At 53.4% G+C, this 18,933-nt stretch overlaps 1 protein-coding gene and 1 long non-coding RNA gene across 3 annotated transcripts; one reads left to right on the top strand and one right to left on the bottom strand.

Annotated features, from left to right (window-relative positions):
• Nucleotides 1–1,714: 1,714 nt before the first annotated feature.
• Nucleotides 1,715–9,072, bottom strand: LOC137306452 (uncharacterized). 2 transcript variants are annotated; one of them, XR_010958885.1, is made up of 3 exons: nucleotides 9,036–9,072; nucleotides 5,843–6,090; nucleotides 1,715–2,867 (listed from the first exon to the last, which is right to left on the bottom strand). It is a non-coding gene; the product is annotated as an uncharacterized lncRNA (long non-coding RNA). The 2 variants fall into 2 exon arrangements; XR_010958886.1 differs by having other exon boundaries at nucleotides 5,843–6,123; nucleotides 9,036–9,068.
• LOC137306451 (transmembrane protein 179-like) lies at nucleotides 8,824–18,162 on the top strand. Its single transcript, XM_067975662.1, has 4 exons — nucleotides 8,824–9,298; nucleotides 13,608–13,745; nucleotides 14,405–14,483; nucleotides 15,051–18,162. The coding sequence occupies exons 1-4, from the start codon at nucleotides 8,991–8,993 to the stop codon at nucleotides 15,237–15,239; spliced, it is 714 nt and encodes a 237-aa protein (XP_067831763.1). The 5' UTR covers nucleotides 8,824–8,990; the 3' UTR covers nucleotides 15,240–18,162.
• The last annotated feature ends 771 nt before the right edge of the window (nucleotides 18,163–18,933 follow it).

The following is an 18,933-nucleotide window of genomic DNA, read 5'->3' as shown; positions in this document are numbered from 1 at the left end:
TCTTACAGCACAGAATGAGGCCTTTCGGCCCATTGTGCCTGTGCTGGCTCTTTGAAAGAATTATCCAGTTAATCCCACTTCCCCCCGCTCTTTCCCCATAGCCCTGAATTTTTTTCCTTGTCAAGTATTTATCCAATTCCCTTTCTGAAAGTTACTATTGAATCTGCTTCTATTGTCCTTTCAGGCAGCGCATTCCAGATCAAAACTCGCTGTGTAAAAAAATTCTCATCTCCCCTCTGGTTCTTTTGCCAATTAGCTTAACCGAAACCCCTCATATTTTCAAACCCCTCTATTAAATCTCCCCTGAACCTTCTCTGCTCTAAGGAGAACAATCCCAGCTTCTCCAGTCTCTAACTGAAGTCCCTCATCCCTGGTACCATTCTGGTAAATCTCCTCTGCACCCTCTCCAAGGCCTTGACGTCCTTCCTAAAGTGCGGTGCCCAGGATTGGACACAATACTCCAGCTGAGGCCTGACCAGTGATTTGTAAAGGTTTAGTATAACCTCCTTCCCTTTGTACTCTATTTAGAACCTACACCTTTTTTTTAATTCATTCACGGGATGTGGGCGTCGCTGGCAAGGCCGGCATTTATTGCCCATCCCTAATTGCCCTCGAGAAGGTGGTGGTGAGCTGCCTTCTTGAACCGCTGCAGTCCGTGTGGTGACGGTTCTCCCACAGTGCTGTTAGGAAGGGAGTTCCAGGATTTTGACCCAGCGACAATGAAGGAACGGCCGATATATTTCACAGGCACCGTCCACTCAGGGTTTCTGGATAGTAACTGCGAGCAGGAAATCCTGGCTGACTTTCTGCTCCCTTACCCCAGGTGTGCTGAACCCTCAATTGCAAGCCTCAAGTCAGCTCTATACAGGCCAGGGATTGAACCTGGGATCTTCCTGGATCTGTGGGGTTTAACATCAGTTCACCTACCCGCTGAATCCTTTAGGGAGAGGGTACTTGGGAGAGGTTTTCAATCAAGTATCAGTAAGGGACCTCCATCCAGACAATCATCCTTCAATTCAGCAAGAAACAAAAAAAACTGAGGTAAAATTACGAATCAGAACGTAAAGTCCGGGAATCTAACAGCGAAAGTGGAAATAGGGTTTGGGGAATGGGCCGTCTATATATAATTGTGTGTAAGACAAGCGTTTCCTGTCCACAAACTTCACATTGTCACAATTTATGGTCATGCTTTTTGCGTCACATTTACCAGTGTAAATTCCTATGTCAACAGTTCCCATTCAGTTTTGCTATGTCAACTGTCACGATGTACTTGCACGCTGTGGCCACGAGGTGGCTCTGCCAGGCAGGTTTCTGAAAGCTCCCACCTCTGCTGCCAGCTTGTTTATAAAAAGAACCGTTAAAATTCATCAGCTGACTGTGGCCGATTAATTACTTTTTAAAGTAAATCACGCATTTTTTCCCCTACCCCACCAAAGCCGCTCACTCCTTTCTGGCTTATGAGTTCCACAGGCGCCCTCCAGTAACTCGCCCAACTGGCTGTTAACCATTTATGGGCCTGAACTGCAAGTGTTGTGGCGGGCTGCTCGACTGTGGTGGGCATCACAGCTCAGCTTGATCCTGTCCTCATTCGACCATCTTTGGAGTCAGTGGAAATGATCAGGAGTGGGAACCATGCCTGGTTTCAGCGCTCCCGAATAAAGGGGACACTAAGACCACGTGACGCCCCGACCCCTCGGCCTGGACCTGGATCGGCTTTTTTAAAATTTCAAAATCCACTTTATTTCGTAATATTTAAAGATACACACAGTTCAGTGTAAATATCAATTCAAAACAATACAATACAGATTGTACACAATACGATCCCAATATTACAATATTACATATCTTATAATACATGGTGAACAATTCACCTCCTTACATGGTGGCCTTTCCCCATAGAGCCTTTGCGTAGGCCGCACCTCGCGTCAGTGCGTCCCGCAGCACGTACTCCTGGACCTTGGAGTGCGCCAGTCGGCAACCCTCGGCCTTGGACAGCTCTAGTCTTCGACTAGAAGACCAGCAGGTTTCGGGCGGGCCAAAGGGCCTCTTTCACCGAGTTGACGGTCTTCCTGCCGCAGGCTACATCTGTCTCGGTGAGCGTCCCGGGGAACAGCCCGTAGAGCACGGCGTCCTGTGTCGCCGGGCCACCGGGGGATGAACCGGGACAGGTACCAACGCATCTCTCTCCGCACCCTCTGCGCGAAGAGGGCAGTCCGCCAGGAGACGGACGACGGTCTCGTCCCCGCCGCAGCCTCGAGGGCTAGCTCGCGGGGGCGCCGTGAGCCCGTGCGTGCAGGGGAAGACCCCTCTCGCCACCACCCAAGCAGCACCCTGGTGCCTGTTGGCCAGTTCCGACGAGGAGACATTCTGCCAGATCAGCTGACTCAGCACAGTGGACGATCCTGGGAGCTCCTTGGTGGCTCAGCTCCTTCCTGGATAAACTCCCTGGACTCTCAGATAAGCCCCAGTTGGAGGGTGATATGAAGAGTGTTACATTCACCAAACACCATCACCCCTCATCTCAATAAGGAAATAAAGGAGCACAATTTGACCAAAGTCAATGTCCAGTCCACCAATCACAATCCAACCGTCTGACCGACTGGATCCTTCAGACCAAAACAGCCAATCCCAGAACCTGCTCATGGTTCCCTCAGCGATTGGTTGGGAGCAGCCATGTGACTAGCTTTGGCCAAGGTGGCTGACACTCGTTAAACCAATCAAAACAGGACAGGCTTGTGGCAGCTGCTCCTCCTTCACGGAGAACGGGTCCTCCAGGTAATAGTTTCGTAGAGTTCCCATTTCTTTGCCTCCCTGCTCAATAAGCAGATCAGTCACTGCAGAGTGTTCTATCATACCAGTCATTGGAACTGAAAGAGGACAAGAAAAGAGGGGACATTCAACCCAAGGCAGCAGTCACAGTATTATCTCAAATAAATAGTTTGGGTGAACTTTGAGCTCATCGGGGTGAAGCAACTCAGTGTTGGCATGAAGTACTCCCAGGGCAGGTACAGCACGGGTTAGATACAGAGTAAAGCTCCCTCTACACTGTCCCATCAAACACTCCCAGGGCAGGTACAGCACGGGTTAGATACAGAGTAAAGCTCCCTCTACACTGTCCCATCAAACACTCCCAGGGCAGGTACAGGGTTAGATACAGAGTAAAGCTCCCTCTACATTGTCCCATCAAACACTCCCAGGGCAGGTACAGCACGGGTTAGATACAGAGTAAAGCTTCCTCTACATTGTCCCATCAAACACTCCCAGGGCAGGTACAGGGTCAGATACAGAGTAAAGCTCCCTCTACACTGTCCCATCAAACACTCCCAGGGCAGGTACAGCACGGGTTAGATACAGAGTAAAGCTCCCTCTACATTGTCCCATCAAACACTCCCAGGGCAGGTACAGCACGGGTTAGATACAGAGTAAAGCTCCCTCTACATTGTCCCATCAAACACTCCCAGGGCAGGTACAGCACGGGTTAGATACAGAGTAAAGCTCCCTCTACACTGTCCCATCAAACACTCCCAGGGCAGGTACAGCACGGGTTAGATACAGAGTAAAGCTCCCTCTACACTGTCCCATCAAACACTCCCGGGGCAGGTACAGCACGGGTTAGATACAGAGTAAAGCTCCCTCTACACTGTCCCATCAAACAAAAAGGAGATTATTTAATGCTGTGGCTCAGTTCTCAGAGCTGGGTTTGGACTTGCCAAACTCATTTCATACGAGTTAAGCGGATAAATAAAGCAGCAAAACAGCAACATTCACCACGAGCTGATCCTGGGACTGAAAGAAGGGGGAGAGGGTGCAGTCCGCTCATTGGCTGTAATCACTGGGCTGCTGCAGAGGGAGACCGTGTTTACAGGGTGAGGGGAGGGGGGCCAGGCCCCTGTAAGCTGGTGACACAGAACAGTCTGAAACCGGGACCACTCACCGTGACCACCCGAAGGAGGCAACTGAACCCTATCGGAACCAAGCAGGTCATGGAGTGGGGAATCAGGTGAGGACAAATTCCTCATGAGCTGGGGTTCGAATGCCCTCTGGTCGAGGGGTAAATAAACTCCAGCCGCCCCCCCCCCCCCGCCCCGCCCGGATCTATGCTGAGCCAATCAGGGAAGTTGGGCCCTTCGATTGTCTTCCGTTCCCCTGGAGTAGGGAGGGGGGAAGGGAAAGAAAATGAACCCAGATGTTTCCCCCCCGCCTTCCTGGTTGCTATGCAGCACCCTCTGTTGGAAATGAATTTTGGGCTGGATTTTGGGCAAGGACAGGAGCGCAGGCATTAATGCGACGCCCCCCCACGGTGGAATAGCTGAAATGAAACCCAAGTGTCTCAACCTCATACATGCAGACTGGGGTGAGGCAGCAGCGGATGCCAACACTCACTGAGCCGTACCCACAAGAGTCACTGCCTTCGGGAGTGAAGGGATCATGGCCAGCTTGACTTATCTCATCCTCTCTCCCACTCTGTTCGGTCCCAGTGCTGCCCTTGCACTGTTGGGGATTTTGGCGGTGGGGGAGGTTCCCATCTGAAAACAAAAGCCTCGATTTTACTGTATTTCCCTTCCCCCCCGCATTTACTTGTTCACAGAGCAGAGGAAACCAAACAGCACTGCACTGCCCCCCTCGTCCCTCTCACTCCCCCTCACTCCCTCCCTCCCTGCTTCCGTCACCTATTCAGGCAGCGCATTCCAGATCATAACAGCTCGCTGCATTTAAAAAAAAAGTCTCCTCTCCCCTCTGGTTGTTCTGTCAATTACGTTAAATCTGTGTCCTCTGGTCACTGACCCTTCTGCCAGTGGAAACAGTGTCAGCTCATTTACGCTATCGAAACCCCTCATGATTTCGAACACCTCTATTAAATCCCCCCTTAACCTTCGCTGCTCCAAGGAGAACAATCCCAGTAACATCACATGGCCCTCAACCACCTCACCCAGTCGAGCAAACTTTCTCCCCACCTGCAATGCTTTTCTAACTAACAAATTAAAGTGTTCAAACTAAATGAGAAAACATTCTTTTTAACGCCCTTGTGAGCTTTCTCCCAGGTTGCTCGCAGCAGTGTCCTGGGAGATTTGTAAAGAGCGTATTTCACTGATTCTGAAGACACTTGCAATCATGTGTCGCCTTTCACAAATTAAGGGTGTCCCAAAGTACTTCAAAGCCAATGAAGTAAAGTCACTGTTGCAATGTATAAAATGCAGCTGCGGATTTACGCACAGCAAGATCCCACCAAAGAGCAGTGCGATAAATGACCAGAGGATCTGTTGTTGGTTTAGGAATGTCGGCCTGCGCACCGGGGAGAATTCCCCTTCCCTTATTCGAATAGTGCCGTGGAATCTTTTGCATCCACCTGAGAGATGCAGACGGGGCCCTCGCTTTAAAGACTCATCTGAAAGACGGCACCTCCGACAGCGCAGCGCTCCCTCAGCACTGGCACTGGGAGTGTCGGCCTGGATTATGGGGCTCAAGCCTCTGGAGTGGGGTTCACAGCCGTCATCACGATTCGGAGTGTGGAAGGACGAAGGCAAGAAAATATTAAAATAGCATCGCAGTCATTTGCATTGCTACAGAACCCAAGTGGCAAGAATAATTCATACTGATACTGTGCCTTTAATGCGGTAAACGTCTCAAGGTGCTTCACAGAGGCATCATCCAGCGTCGTTCCCTGCTAGAAAATGGGTGTAATGGCACCTCTGGAATTGGACCCCAGCCTGAGACAGGACCTTTCGACAGTGGGGGTGGGAGGGAGAGAGAGACAGAGGCTGATTTGATGTCCACCAGTAGGACACATTGGCATAGATGATCTTTCTGGTTGAAGAACAACATTGAAGGGACATCTGCTTACCTTCTCAGCTGCTACTCATACAGGGAGATCGGACGAGGAATGCAGATTAGTTGCACCATCCACGGTCACGTCAATCAGAGCAGTTCCTTTTTCCTCATTACTGTCAAAAATTCCCATTCAATTTTCCTATGTCAACTGTCACGGTGTAGCTGCAGGCTCTGGCCACTAGATGGCGCCGCGGGGAGAGTTTCTGAAGTGATTGCTTAAGACATCGATCGGAGGTGTAATCCCAACGGCTGCAACACTTTCTAAAGGTATTCCAGCAAAATATTATTTTCTGTCTGATTAAAAAGGACCCTCGAAAGGTTAACAGGAAGTGTCAGCTCCTTTACTGCGTCTCAGTGCGTAGATAGAATAAGGAGTGTTAAAAACAGACAGCAGCGTAACGCAAACCATCCTGGGGCGGTCTGACCCGCCCGTGGAACTAGTTTACACCAAGTTACCAATAAGACATTCGGCAAATATAAAAATCGGACTTAAGCATCACAATTCTTAAAAAGGAACAAGGACTTTAACATGCGTTCAACGTAAGGGACAATTTCTGAATATGTTCTGCCTTAACCATCACACGCAGCAAAAGTGCATCATCCCCCATTATTTCTCTTTGACCGAGCTTTTGGTCACCTCTCCTTATGTGGCTCGGTGTCAAATTTCGCTCCTGTGGCGTTTTACTACGACAAAGGCGCTATATAAATGCAAGTTATTGCCAACGCCCGCTGACGTAAGCTGCCTGACCTCCAAACAGCAGGTGGCAGCACAGAGCCGCCTCCCCGAGCCAGGTTTCCCAATCTGCTGTCGGTGGGGGGGGGGGCATTCCTCCTCCAGCTTGCTTAAAGACACAGGCCGGATTGGTCACTGTGACCCCCCCCCCCCCCCGGCGACGGGTCTACGGACAATGGGGGCGGGGAGAAGGCGGTTTTCAGCCTTGCTCCCCCAGCTCCTGATCTAACCAGGTAGAAGACCAGAGTCGGATTGGGACAGGCAGGTGTCGAGAGCAAGCTGCGGTGTCAGAAAAGGGGTTGCAGTGACCGTGTTTTTTGAAGATTAGCACCGGGGTGGGGGGGGGTGAGGGGTGAGGGGTGGGGGCCTCTTTCTTCAAGCGAGATGGGGCAACGTGGGTCTCAGACACCGGGTGCCTGGACCTGCTGAGAGACGCTGGCGAGAGAGCTTAACTACAAGCATTGGGTTGTGACAGCTCCCCTCCCATGTTGCAAAAAACAAGGAATGCTGGAAACCCACAGACCCCGCAGGATATAGCTATTCAATCAATCCCACTCTCCCCCTTCCTCCCCCTCCCCCCCCCCCCCGCGACTTGCCCTTTCCCCACGTGCCAGACCGGACAGTCGAGAGTCTCCAGCCTATTCGACTGTGGAGGCCATCGCAGGCCGAGCCTTATCCTGTGCTGTAGCCAAGATCTCGGGCAGAAATCATGGTCGATGCTTCCCCCTCCTCACCCTCACCCCTGCCCCCCCCCCCCACCGGGAAGGATTAGGCAGGGTGCTTGCTCAGGGAGAGCAAGTTCTGGGCACTGCCCTCACGCACGGTATCGCCTCGCATTGCCTGCGGTCTTTTGAATGGGCGCCAGTCACACGCGTGACAGAGAAAGCAAGGTCCCTGGTCCAAGTGGCCATTTTCCATGTCAGAGCCTGGGCCATTCGACCGCGGAGTGCGTCACACCCAGCCCAATCCTCTCCTCACCCGAGGTCGCCCATGCCACATGCTTCCAGCAGTTGTGGGGGGGTCACTGGATAGGGATCAAGAGCAGGGACCCTGGCCAGTTCATTCCCCTAGCAGAGGGGCAACAAGGCTGATTACAGCTGCCTCCCTACTAGAACAGAACATTAACCCAGCGATCAAACCTGGGACCCCGATCATCGCTCAGAGACTAACTGCGTCCAGTAGCGAACCCGCGGGTGACAGGAGGCGCTTTGTCCTACTGAGACGCAGGCAACAGCCCGCAGGGTAATCGTGGATGAGTGGTGGCCATTCGGCCCATCTCCATCCATCCATCCAGGGAGGCCCTACACTCCCCCCCTCCCCACTGCAGCATCCCAATTGCTTCAGGTTTTGTACCTTCCCTGACACAACCATTCCATGTGTCGATCCCCCTCCCTGATATCAGTCCTCAGTTTGGCCTTGCATTAAACTTGAACCCTGTGTCCTAACCATTTAAAGTAACATTCCCGATTTCCGTCCCCTCAACCACCTCTATAAAACTCGTCGACCTTTAACTCTGTTTCTCTCTCTCTCTCCCCACAGATTGCTGCCCGATGTTTATTTCTGTAAGATCGCCCCTCAGGCGCCTCCTTTCCAGGCCGAATAGCCCCAGTCTCCCTCCAGTCTTTCTTCATAATTCAGGCCCCTGAGACTGGGGGGGATCAGCTCTCTCTGCACTAAATCCAGTGCCTGAACGTCTCCCTTGACAGGAATTATTACCAATCAGCTTCAAATTCAGGGCACTTTTTTTTTTCGCAGCAGACATAGAATTTACAGCACAGAAACAGGCCATTCGGCCCATCTGGTCTGTGCCGGTGTTTATGCTCCACACGAGCCTCCTCCCTCCCTGCTTCATCTCACCCTATCAGCATATCCTTCAATTCCTTTCTCCCTCATGTGTTTATCGAGCTTCCCCTTAAATGCATCTGTGCTATTCGCCTCAACCGCTCCTTGTGAGTTCCACATTCTCACCACTCTCTGGGTGAAGAAGTTTCTCCTGAATTCCCTATTGGATTTATTAGTGACTATCTTATATTGATGGCCCCCTAGTCCTGGTCTCCCCCCCACAAGTGGAAACACCTTCTCCACGTCTACCCTTTCGTAACCTCACAGACTTTTAAAGACCCCCGGTTTGCTCATCGACCTTTAACTCGCTGGGTGAATATTCAAAACTGCGACAGAAAAACGGCCACTCAAAAATGAAACGGGTGGGGGAGACGAAGGGTTAATCCCCACCCCCCACCCACCACCACCAGTCAGCGATTGTGAGGCAGGCAGAGACCGCAGGCAGACAGGCTTTGTGTTCTGAGGAGGCCACTGTAGGCGGAGAGCAGTGAACGCCCCAAACTAAAGATTTAAATCACGCTGCCTGTCAGTCAGAGGCTGCAGGTCAGTTGTGGAATAAAGAGGTGGAGGGAGAGAGGGGAGGAAGATGGAGATCCAGAATAAGCTGCTCTTCACCCAGTGCTGTGCCTACCTGCTGGCTCTGCTCCTCTCCCTCTTTGTGCTGGTGCCTCTAGCGGAGAACGGACGCGAGTTCAAAGGGAGGTGCCTGCTCTTCAGCCGGGCCTTCTGGAGGGAGGAGAACGCCACTGGTTCCCTCATCACCCGTTTTGTTGTGGATGAATGGGGGCCCCCGGCAGCCTGCCAGTTCTGCACCTTTGTGGGGGTCTTCACGCTCATCTTCTGCGTGGTGCAGGCCTGGAGGACGCTCTTCTACCTCTGCAAGGGGCACGATGAGTAAGTAACAATCGGGAACCTTAAACAATTTGCGGGTCCTTCCCTGCCCCCCCCCTAATTCTTTTCCCCCTCGTAAGCGACCCCTCGAGAACGATGACACAGACAAGAAGCCGCGACTGGTGCCTCGGTCGGTTGTGAGACTGGGGCGCCTCTGTGTGCTTTCAAGGCTCGAGACGGGGACTTTAATGGACGTGAGTCTTTGCTCTGTTTCTGACTCTTCCCCCCCCCCCCCCCGCCCCTCTCCCCCCCCGCCCCTCTCCCCCCCCGCCCCTCTCCCCTCCTCCTCCTGAATCTCGACCGGGTGTGGCTCGCAGGCCTGCTGGTCCCTCTTTTCCCCCCTCCCCCCTCCCGGACGGGTCGGGCTGTTCGACCGGGGGAGGGGCCGTCGCGGCCGAGTCCGACCTGCCCTCGCGCCCGCCCGCCCGCGCGGGGGGGGGGGGGGGGGGGGGTTCGCCAGGCAGCGATCGAGAGCACGGGGAAAGCTGAGGGGAAAGTGTAGCGCCTCTCCCTTACCCCCACCCCCCCCACCCCCCCCCCCAGCACGGAGCGGGTATCGAACCTGCGACCCGTGCGTCTCGATAACCCGCCCCCCCCCCCCCACCCCGCTGAGACACCGGGGGGGGGGGCAGGGGTGGGGTGGGGAAATCCAGGACGATCGTCAGCATTGACCAGGCTTCTGTCGAGCTCTGTGGCCCACTCTCTGAGCCTGATTCACAAACACCCGGCAGGGTCCATCTCCTATCATTTACACAGGAGGGAGGCCATTCAGCCCCTCGAGCCTGTTCCGCCGTTCAACCAGGCTGATCTGCACCTCAGCACCGTTTCCCCGCCTTCGCCCCATATCCCTTACCCGACAAAAATCTCTCAATCTTAAAAGCTCCAATCGACCCCCAGCCTCCAGAGCTTTTCGGGGGGAGAGAGTTCCAGATTTCCACCCCGCTTTGTGTGACGAAGTGCTTCCTGACATCACCCCTGAACGGCCTGGCTCTAATTTTAAGGTTATGCCCCCTCGTTCTGGTCTCCCCCCACCAGAGGAAATAGTTTCTCTGTATCGACCCTATCGAATCCCTTTCTAATTTCCAACATCTAGAATTATATCGCCCCTCCGTCCTCTAAACTCGAGGGAACACAAGCCTTGAATATGCAACCTGTCCTCGTAATTTAACCTATCAAGTCCCGGTATCATTTAATTGTCGCTGTTTAAATGCACCTTCGAGTCCGTGAAGGATGCCTTCCCTTTCGGATTAAGACGGAATTTTTAACAATTGAGGAAAATAACAGGCACACTGGCCCCCGCCCCCCCACGCCCCCCCCCCCCCCCCCCGGGCGGCCTGGCGGAGGAGTGCGGCCCCCTGCACAGCATTTGAACGCCGTGTGGGCTGATCTCAACCTGGGAGGTGGTAGAGTCGCTACGGTTTGCCCCCCCTCCCCGGGGCTAGGGGAGGGGGTTTCCCCTCCTGATGCTGCACAACGTGGCTCAGGACGGGAGCGGGCTTGGCTCCGATGTTGCAATGCCCCCCACGGTTGAATAGCCCGCCTCGGCTCGCACGTGAGGACGGGCGAGGTGCAGGGGGTGGGGGGCGGGGGATTGGACACTGTAGGCTCGCCAACCCTGGTTGGTCGTATTCCTGGAGGTTTCATCGCATGACCCCCCCCCACCTCCGACCGCCCCACCCGGTCAAACAGCCTTTTTTACCCCATCGCCGATATTTTTACAGCTAATAAAAGAAGGTTAGGAAAAAATACACAATTTTTCTCCCCGGGTTTGCTCCCAGCAGCGTCCAGGAAATTAATCTTTAATTCCCGGAGACTCCAGGACAATCCCTGGAGGGTCGGAAACCCCGAGGGGACAGTTGGAGCTTGTGGGGACCCTCGCTCGAGCGACAGGCAGGAGAGGAGATGAGGAGGGGGGGGGAGGGGGAGAGGAGGGAGAAACGGGGACATCACTCTGCGAGATGTTACCTGTTTTCCATTAGCTGATTCGATTATCATGACATCCAGGCAACAGCGAACTCAATCACAGGCCCAATTACGCTGCCTGGACAAGAAACCCATGCGAGCAGGAGGAGCCTGGGTCACGACCTTCCCCCTTAACTGCGCCTCCTCCCCAGCTCCCCTCCCCTTCCAGACGGGGTCTTTTCAGCCGGTGCTGTAAAGTGACCAGCCTCTCCCTTCAGCTGCGTGGAGGGACTCGATCCAGGGCTGGTGGTGGCCCTTGCCTTTTGTAGGGGGGGGTGCCGACTGCACACTCTGGTTCCAGCAGTGCCTGAGGACGATACCAGGGATGACGGTGGGGGGTGGGGCGGGGAGGGGTCACAGAGTAGGGAAAAATCAGAGTCGAGAAGATTGAGAGGTGACCTGCTCGAGACCGTCACGATTCAGAAGGGTTTCCAATCGGGTAGAGGGTGAGAGATTGTTCCCACTGGTCAATGAGATAATAATGAGAGGGGATGAATTTAAAACAAGCGCAGAAAGAATTAAAGGGGAGTTTGGGGGGGAAAAAAAATTCTTCACGCAGAGGGGGGGGTTAGAATGTGGCAGACACCGTCACAAACTGATGCGGGAGCAGAGGGGAATTAGATAGTTATTTGAAAAAGAATTACTTGGAATTTTACAGCACAGAAACAGGCCATTCGGCCCAACTGGTCCATGCTGGTGTTTATGCTCCGCACAAGACTCCTCCCTCCCTCCCTTCATCTCACCCTATCAGCATATCCTTCTAATAAGAGAAATATTAAAGGGTATGGGGAGTGAGCAGGAGAATGGGATTAGACTGGGTGCGATATTAAAGGGTATGGGGAGTGAGGGGGAGAGAGGGATTAGACTGGGTGGGATATTAAAGGGTATGGGGAGTGAGGGGGAGAGAGGGATTAGACTGGGTGGGGATATTAAAGGGTACGGGGAGTGAGAGGAGAGTGGGATATTAAAGGGTACGGGGAGTGAGGGGAGAGGGGGATTAGACTGGGTGGGATATTAAAGGGTACGGGGAGTGAGGGGAGAGTGGGATTAGACTGGGTGGGATATTAAAGGGTGTGGGGAGTGAGGGGGAGAGTGGGATTAGACTGGGTGGGATATTAAAGGGTACGGGGAGTGAGGGGGAGAGTGGGGGATTAGACTGGGTGGGATATTAAAGGGTACGGGGAGTGAGGGGGAGAGTGGGATTAGACTGGGTGGGATATTAAAGGGTGTGGGGATTGAGGGGGAGAGTGGGATTAGACTGGGGGGGATATTAAAGGGTGTGGGGAGTGAGGGGAGAGTGGGATTAGACTGGGGGGGATATTAAAGGGTGTGGGGAGTGAGGGGAGAGTGGGATTAGACTGGGGGGGATATTAAAGGGTGTGGGGAGTGAGGGGAGAGTGGGATTAGACTGGGGGGGATATTAAAGGGTTTGGGGAGTGAGCAGGAGAGTGGGATTAGACTGGGTGGGATATTAAAGGGTGTGGGGATTGAGGGGGAGAGTGGGATTAGACTGGGGGGGATATTAAAGGGTGTGGGGAGTGAGGGGAGAGTGGGATTAGACTGGGGGGGATATTAAAGGGTGTGGGGATTGAGGGGGAGAGTGGGATTAGACTGGGTGGGATATTAAAGGGTACGGGGAGTGAGGGGGAGAGTGGGATTAGACTGGGTGGGATATTAAAGGGTACGGGGAGTGAGCAGGAGACGGGGATTGGACTGGGTGGGATATTAAAGGGTGTGGGGAGTGAGCAGGAGACGGGGATTGGACTGGGTGGGATATTAAAGGATGTGGGGAGTGAGGGGGAGAGTGGGATTAGACTGGGTGGGATATTAAAGGATGTGGGGAGTGAGGGGGAGAGTGGGATTAGACTGGGTGGGATATTAAAGGGTGTGGGGAGTGAGGGGGAGAGTGGGATTAGACTGGGTGGGATATTAAAGGGTGTGGGGAGTGAGCAGGAGACGGGGATTGGACTGGGCGGTTTCTCAACGCAGACTCAATGGGCCGATGGATCTGTTTCTGTGCTGGGACATCGTCCCGTTTGTTTCCGGGTGGGTTTTAAACTCTGCAGTGTTGAGTCGGTATGGGCGGGTTTGTGCGGGCGGGTATCTGGTGGAGATCAGCACGGTTGCATCGGAGTGGCACATGCACAGAGCCCTGCCCGCCCCCCACCCTCCCGCCCACCTCCACCGCCCTCCCATCCCCACTCTCTGGTACAGACCACCCGGCCAAGTCCTCGAACAAACTGGGTGCAGTTGGCGTTTGAGAGGAGCTCAGAGCTTCTGAGAGTTCGCTGCCGCAGACTCTCGCTCTCGGTCGTGACTGACGTTGTGCCCTATTTTTTTTTATTTCCAGCACCTTATTCTCTGCGTTCCTAAACCTACTGCTGAGCTGCTCAGTGCTGTTCCTGACAATCGTGGCCAGTGTAATGATCAGTGTGGGCTTCAGCATCTGGTGCGATGTAGTCACCGACCACGGCAACATGCCCATGAGGTGAGTTCGAAGAGTTGGATGAAGTGGGATTTGGGATTCGTAGAGCCCGTCGATTGTAAGGGGGAACGACGGACTGAGGGAGGGGAGGAGAACGAGGGCAAGCTTTCAGGCTCTGGGGGGGGGGGCAGAATGAGTGAGAGGCGGAGACGGTGCGATGAGTCTCGAGAGGCTGATCAGCGAGGAAGGGTGAGTCGGATGTGGGTAGCACTCTCGCCTCTGAGGCAGAAGGTCTTCGGATCGAGCCCCCACTCCAGAGACATGAGCCCATAAATCAGGCTGACGCTCCCCATGCGGCACTGAGGGAGTGCTGCGCTGTCGGAGGTGCCGTCTTTCGGATGAGACGTTAAACCGAGGCACCGCCTGACCCTCTCAGGCGGATGTAAAAGATCCCATGGCCACTATTGGAAGAAGAGCAGGGGGAGTTCTCCCCGGTGTCCTGGGGCCGATATTTATCCTGAACGCCAATTTTCAAGACTATCGTTAGATTTTTGTTGGGTAAGGGTATCGAGGGATATGGAGCAAAGGCAGGAAAATGGAGTTAAGATACAGATCAGCCATTGAATGGCGGAACAGGCTCGAGGGGCTGAATGGCCTCCTCCTGTCCCCATGCTTTTCCCCGCGTTGCTCTGGGATTTAATCCGACTCTCTTTCCTTGGCAGTTGCGAGGAGATCCAAGCAACCAACCTTCACTTGGATGTGGACACGTCCGCCTTCTACATCCACTTCAGGATCGCCCAGGTGAGTCCAGTCACCTGCCGTTGCCGTGGATACCTCGCGAGTCGAGGGGGGCTTGGCCTCCCCCTCCCTCCCTTCCTCCTCTTCCACTCCGTGGCTCGGGAGCGAGCGGGTCGGCCCGGTGGAAGAGGAGAATCAGGAAGGAGAGAGCCACCTCCTGGCAGGTGGTTCCGTGTCAGCCTCCTCGGGTCTCTCGTTTACTCGCCTCCGAGTCAGGAGGTCGTGGGTTCGAGCCCCCGATCCAGAGACTTGAGCCCCATAATCCAGGCCGACACTCCCCATGTGTCACTGAGGGAGCGCTGCGCTGTCGGAGGTGCCGTCTTTCGGATGAGACGTTAAACCGAGGGCCCCGTCTGCCCCTCTCGGGTGGACGTAAAAGATCCCACGGCCACTATTTCAAAGAGCAGGGGGGGGAGTTCTTCCCCGCTGTCCTGGGGCCGATATTTATCCCTCAACCAACATCACTAAATCAGATGATCTGGTCATTTATGACATTGCTGTTTGTGGGATCTTGCTGTGCGCAAATATTCTGCGCGCACTATCTCTCAACCCGACCTTTCCCCCTTTCAGTTCGGGCTGTGGAGCATTTGGACGATCTGGGTGGTACTGGGCGTCCTGGCCTTCCTGAAGGTCTATCGCAACTACAAGAGGAAGGAACTGGCCCGGTGCCTCGCCCGGGAGAAGGAGCTGCTCCTCGACCACTCGTCCCGCGGCAGAACCCCCCAGGACCAGCAGGCCGTCCCCAGCGTCTTCATCTGAGCCAGCGGGTGGCCGGCGGCGCACAGCACACACCAATCGGTCAAGACGATGCATTGTGGGAAGAGGTCAAATCAGAGGTCGTGAGGCCTCAGGCTTTTCTATAACAGCCTTTAGTGGGACAGATAAGTTAACCCCTGCCCCATTCACACTCTGGTGAGTGAGTAGCATTGAAGAGTTTTATTTTACAGTAAGTTATTGATCTGGGACTTTTTTTTTGTTGATGGTCACAGTATCTTACTCCACGGCCATTCCGGAATGTTCCAACATAAGGGCCTCGCTGATCCACGAGATACGGTTCCGTCCCTGTTAATCTCCACACGGCCAGCTCCTGGTTTCAGTCCCGTCGTCCAATTATTATTAATTTCCTGGTTTCCCTCCTCACCCATCCCCACCCGACTCGAGCTGGGGAATGGGTTCCATCAGCGCCAGATTCCCTCTGCTACCTGCTGCGAGCGGCCGTTTGTCACCTGTGAGGCTAGAGTCAGTGTGCTATTCAACCATGAGGGAAGTCACAGTCCAGTCAGCATCCCAAAACACAGGCGCGCGCGCACACACACACACACACAGGCACACACACAGACGCGCACACAGGCACACACACATACGCGCACACAGGCACACACACAGGCACACACACAGACGCGCACACAGGCACACACACAGGCACACACACAGACGCGCACACAGGCACACACACAGGCACACACACAGACGCGCACACAGGCACACACACAGGCACACACACAGACGCGCACACAGGCACACACACACAGAGGCACACAGACAGATACACTCAGAGGCACAGACACTCAGAGGCACAGGCGCACACACCCAGAAACAGACAGACACAGACACAGTCACACGGACACAGTCACACGGACACAGTCACACGGACACAGTCACACGGACACAGTCACACAGACACAGTCATACACACACGTACACACACGTACACACACACACGCCATCTCCAAATATCAATAGGCAGTGGAGACTGCTGTCTGTTTTTCTATCCCCCTGTCTGACCCAGAGGTGCTGTGGCCACCTGTACTGCCCACCTTCACTCCAACACCTGAGAGCAGCTAACCCAGCACGGCCCGGGCTTCGGCCCTGGAGGGAGGCGGCCTTCCTGAGCCTGTCTCCGTCTCGCTCAACTCCGCACTGGGCAAACTCTCTGAACCATCCGTCGGGGGGGGTGGGGAGGCTGATGGGTCTGTCCCTGAAACTCAGAAATGATTCTGTGCTAATTCCCACTCCCTTTGGCCTTGACATTTAAAAGTATCTAAATGTCACAATCTCCCCTCTCCCCCCACCCTCAACCTCCTCCCTTTCCGGAGGGTTGGGAGGGGGAGCAAATCAGCCAGGGTACCCGCTCCCGATCTCCATCCAGTGACCCCTGACAGAAAGTTTCCCGTGCGTGGATGAGGGTGCGATCCGATTTCGGACGGTGACATAAGAAAGAAACGTAAGAAATAGGAGCAGGAGGAGGCCATTCGGCCCCTCGAGCCTGCTCCGCCATTCAATCAGATCATGGCTGATCTTCGGCCTCAACTCCACTTTCCCGCCCGATCCCCATATCCCTTGATTCCCCTAGAGTCCAAAAATATCGATCTCAGCCTTGAATATACTCAACGACTGAGCCTCCACAGCCCTCTGGGGTAGAGAATTCCAAAGATTCACAACCCTCTGAGTGAAGAAATTTCTCCTCATCTCAGTCTTAAATGGCCGACCCCTTATCCTGAGACTATGTCCCCTAGTTCTAGACTCTCCAGCCAGTGGGAAACAGCCTCTCAGCATCTACCCTGTCAAGTTCTCTAAGAATCTTATACGTTTCAATGAGATCCCCTCTCATTCTTCTAAACTCCAGAGAGTATAGGCCCATTCTACTCAACCTCTCCCCATAGGACAACCCTCTCATCCCAGGAATCAATCTTTATTGCACCGCCTCTAAGGCAAGTATATCCTTCCTTAGATAAGGAGACCAAAACTGTACACAGTACTCCAGGTGTGGTCTCTCTAATTGCAGCAAGACCTCCTTACTCTTGTACTCCAACCCCCTTGCAATAAAGGCTAACATACCATTTGCCTTCCTAATTGCTTGCTGTACCTGCATGTTAACTTTCTGTGACTCATGTACAAGGACACCCAAATCCCTCTGACAACCAACATTTCGTCTCTCACCTTTTAAAAAATATTCTGCTTTTCTATTCTGCCTACCAAAGTGAATAACCTCACATTTCCCCACATTATACTCCATCTGCCACCTTCTCGCCCACTCAATTAACCTGTCTATATCCCTTTGCAGCCTCTTTGTGTCCTCCTCACAGCTTACTTTCCCACCTAGCTTCGTATCGTCAGCAAACTTGGATACATTACACTCGATACATGACGCCTGACATAGTCGAATAGCCCCATTAACTTTGGGCTGCCCGTGAAGAATGGTCATTTGGGCAATGGCACCAGAATGCAGCCAGCGACTCTGGAACCGTGCTGTCACCAGGTGGGTGAAGGTGGGGGTGGGGGGGACAAAATCGGAAAAATAATATCATGGAATAAAGCCGGGGACTCCCCACCTGAGGGGGTCCGGAGTCCTGGGGCAGGGGTCCTGTCTCTGAATGTATCAAAGCTGTGAAATAATAAACTGTATGGGGGTAAACCCTGACTTTGTACAATAGTGTGTAGCCAGTGACAGCGAGTCGGAGTCAATGGGAATAGAAATGAGGAGAGATATAACAGGGGGCCTGTGGACTCCCCATAACCCACTTTACACTGTCGCACAAAGTCAAATCTGGCCCTTGTGTTTCATTAACTGGATTCTTTTTTATCGAACTGCTTTAAGTTTTTACTGGTATAAACAGTGTTATTATTTGTGCAAATTTCTGTCTGCGATCCATTTGTATTTATTAAACAACAATAAAAATGAGACTGTGTTCTGTGTAGATTACTCCAGTCTTAATCTTTAACTCTCTCGCTCTCTCTCTCTCTTTACATCTCTCTGAATCACAGAATCATACAGCCCAGAAAGAGGCCATTCGACCCATCGTGTCTGTGCAGGCTCTGTCTCTCTCTCTCTCTCTTACTCTCTCAGTGACTCTCTCTCTCTCTCTCTTTCTCTGTCTCTCTCTCTGTCTCTGTCTCTCTCTTTCTCTCTCTCTCTGTCTCTTTCTCGCTCTGTGACTCTTTATCTCTCTCTTTCTGTCTCTCTCTCTCTCTGTCTCTCTCTCTCTGTCTCTCTCTCTCTCTGTCTCTCTGTCTCTCTCTCTGTCTCTCTCTCTCTCTGTCTCTCTTTCTCCCTCTCTGTCTCTCTCGCTCTCTGTGACTCTCTCTCTCTCTTTCTCTCTCACTCTCTGTGACTCTCTTTCTCTCTCTCTGCGTCTCCCTTTCTATCTCCGTGTCTCTCTTTCCCTCTGTCTCTCTCTCTCTCTCACTCTCTCTGTCTCTGTCTCTCTCTCTCTTTCTTTCTTTCTTTCTTTCTTTCTATATCTCTCTATCCCTTCCAGGCTGATCTTCCACCCTAAATTCCAGGTGGTGACACACCCGACAGAACTCCCTCTCCGCAGTTCTCCCTACATCTCCACCTCTCCCTCTGTGTCTTTCTCTCTCTATCTCTCCGTCTCTCTCCCTCTCCCTGCATCGATCTCTCTCTACATCTCTCCGTGCCTCCCTCTTGGCCCCATCTGTGACCCTAACTCCC

This window comes from Heptranchias perlo, chromosome 43, assembly GCF_035084215.1.
Source record: "Heptranchias perlo isolate sHepPer1 chromosome 43, sHepPer1.hap1, whole genome shotgun sequence".
Taxonomy (NCBI): Eukaryota; Metazoa; Chordata; class Chondrichthyes; order Hexanchiformes; family Hexanchidae; genus Heptranchias; species Heptranchias perlo.
This window is presented reverse-complemented; position numbering and strand designations above follow the sequence as displayed.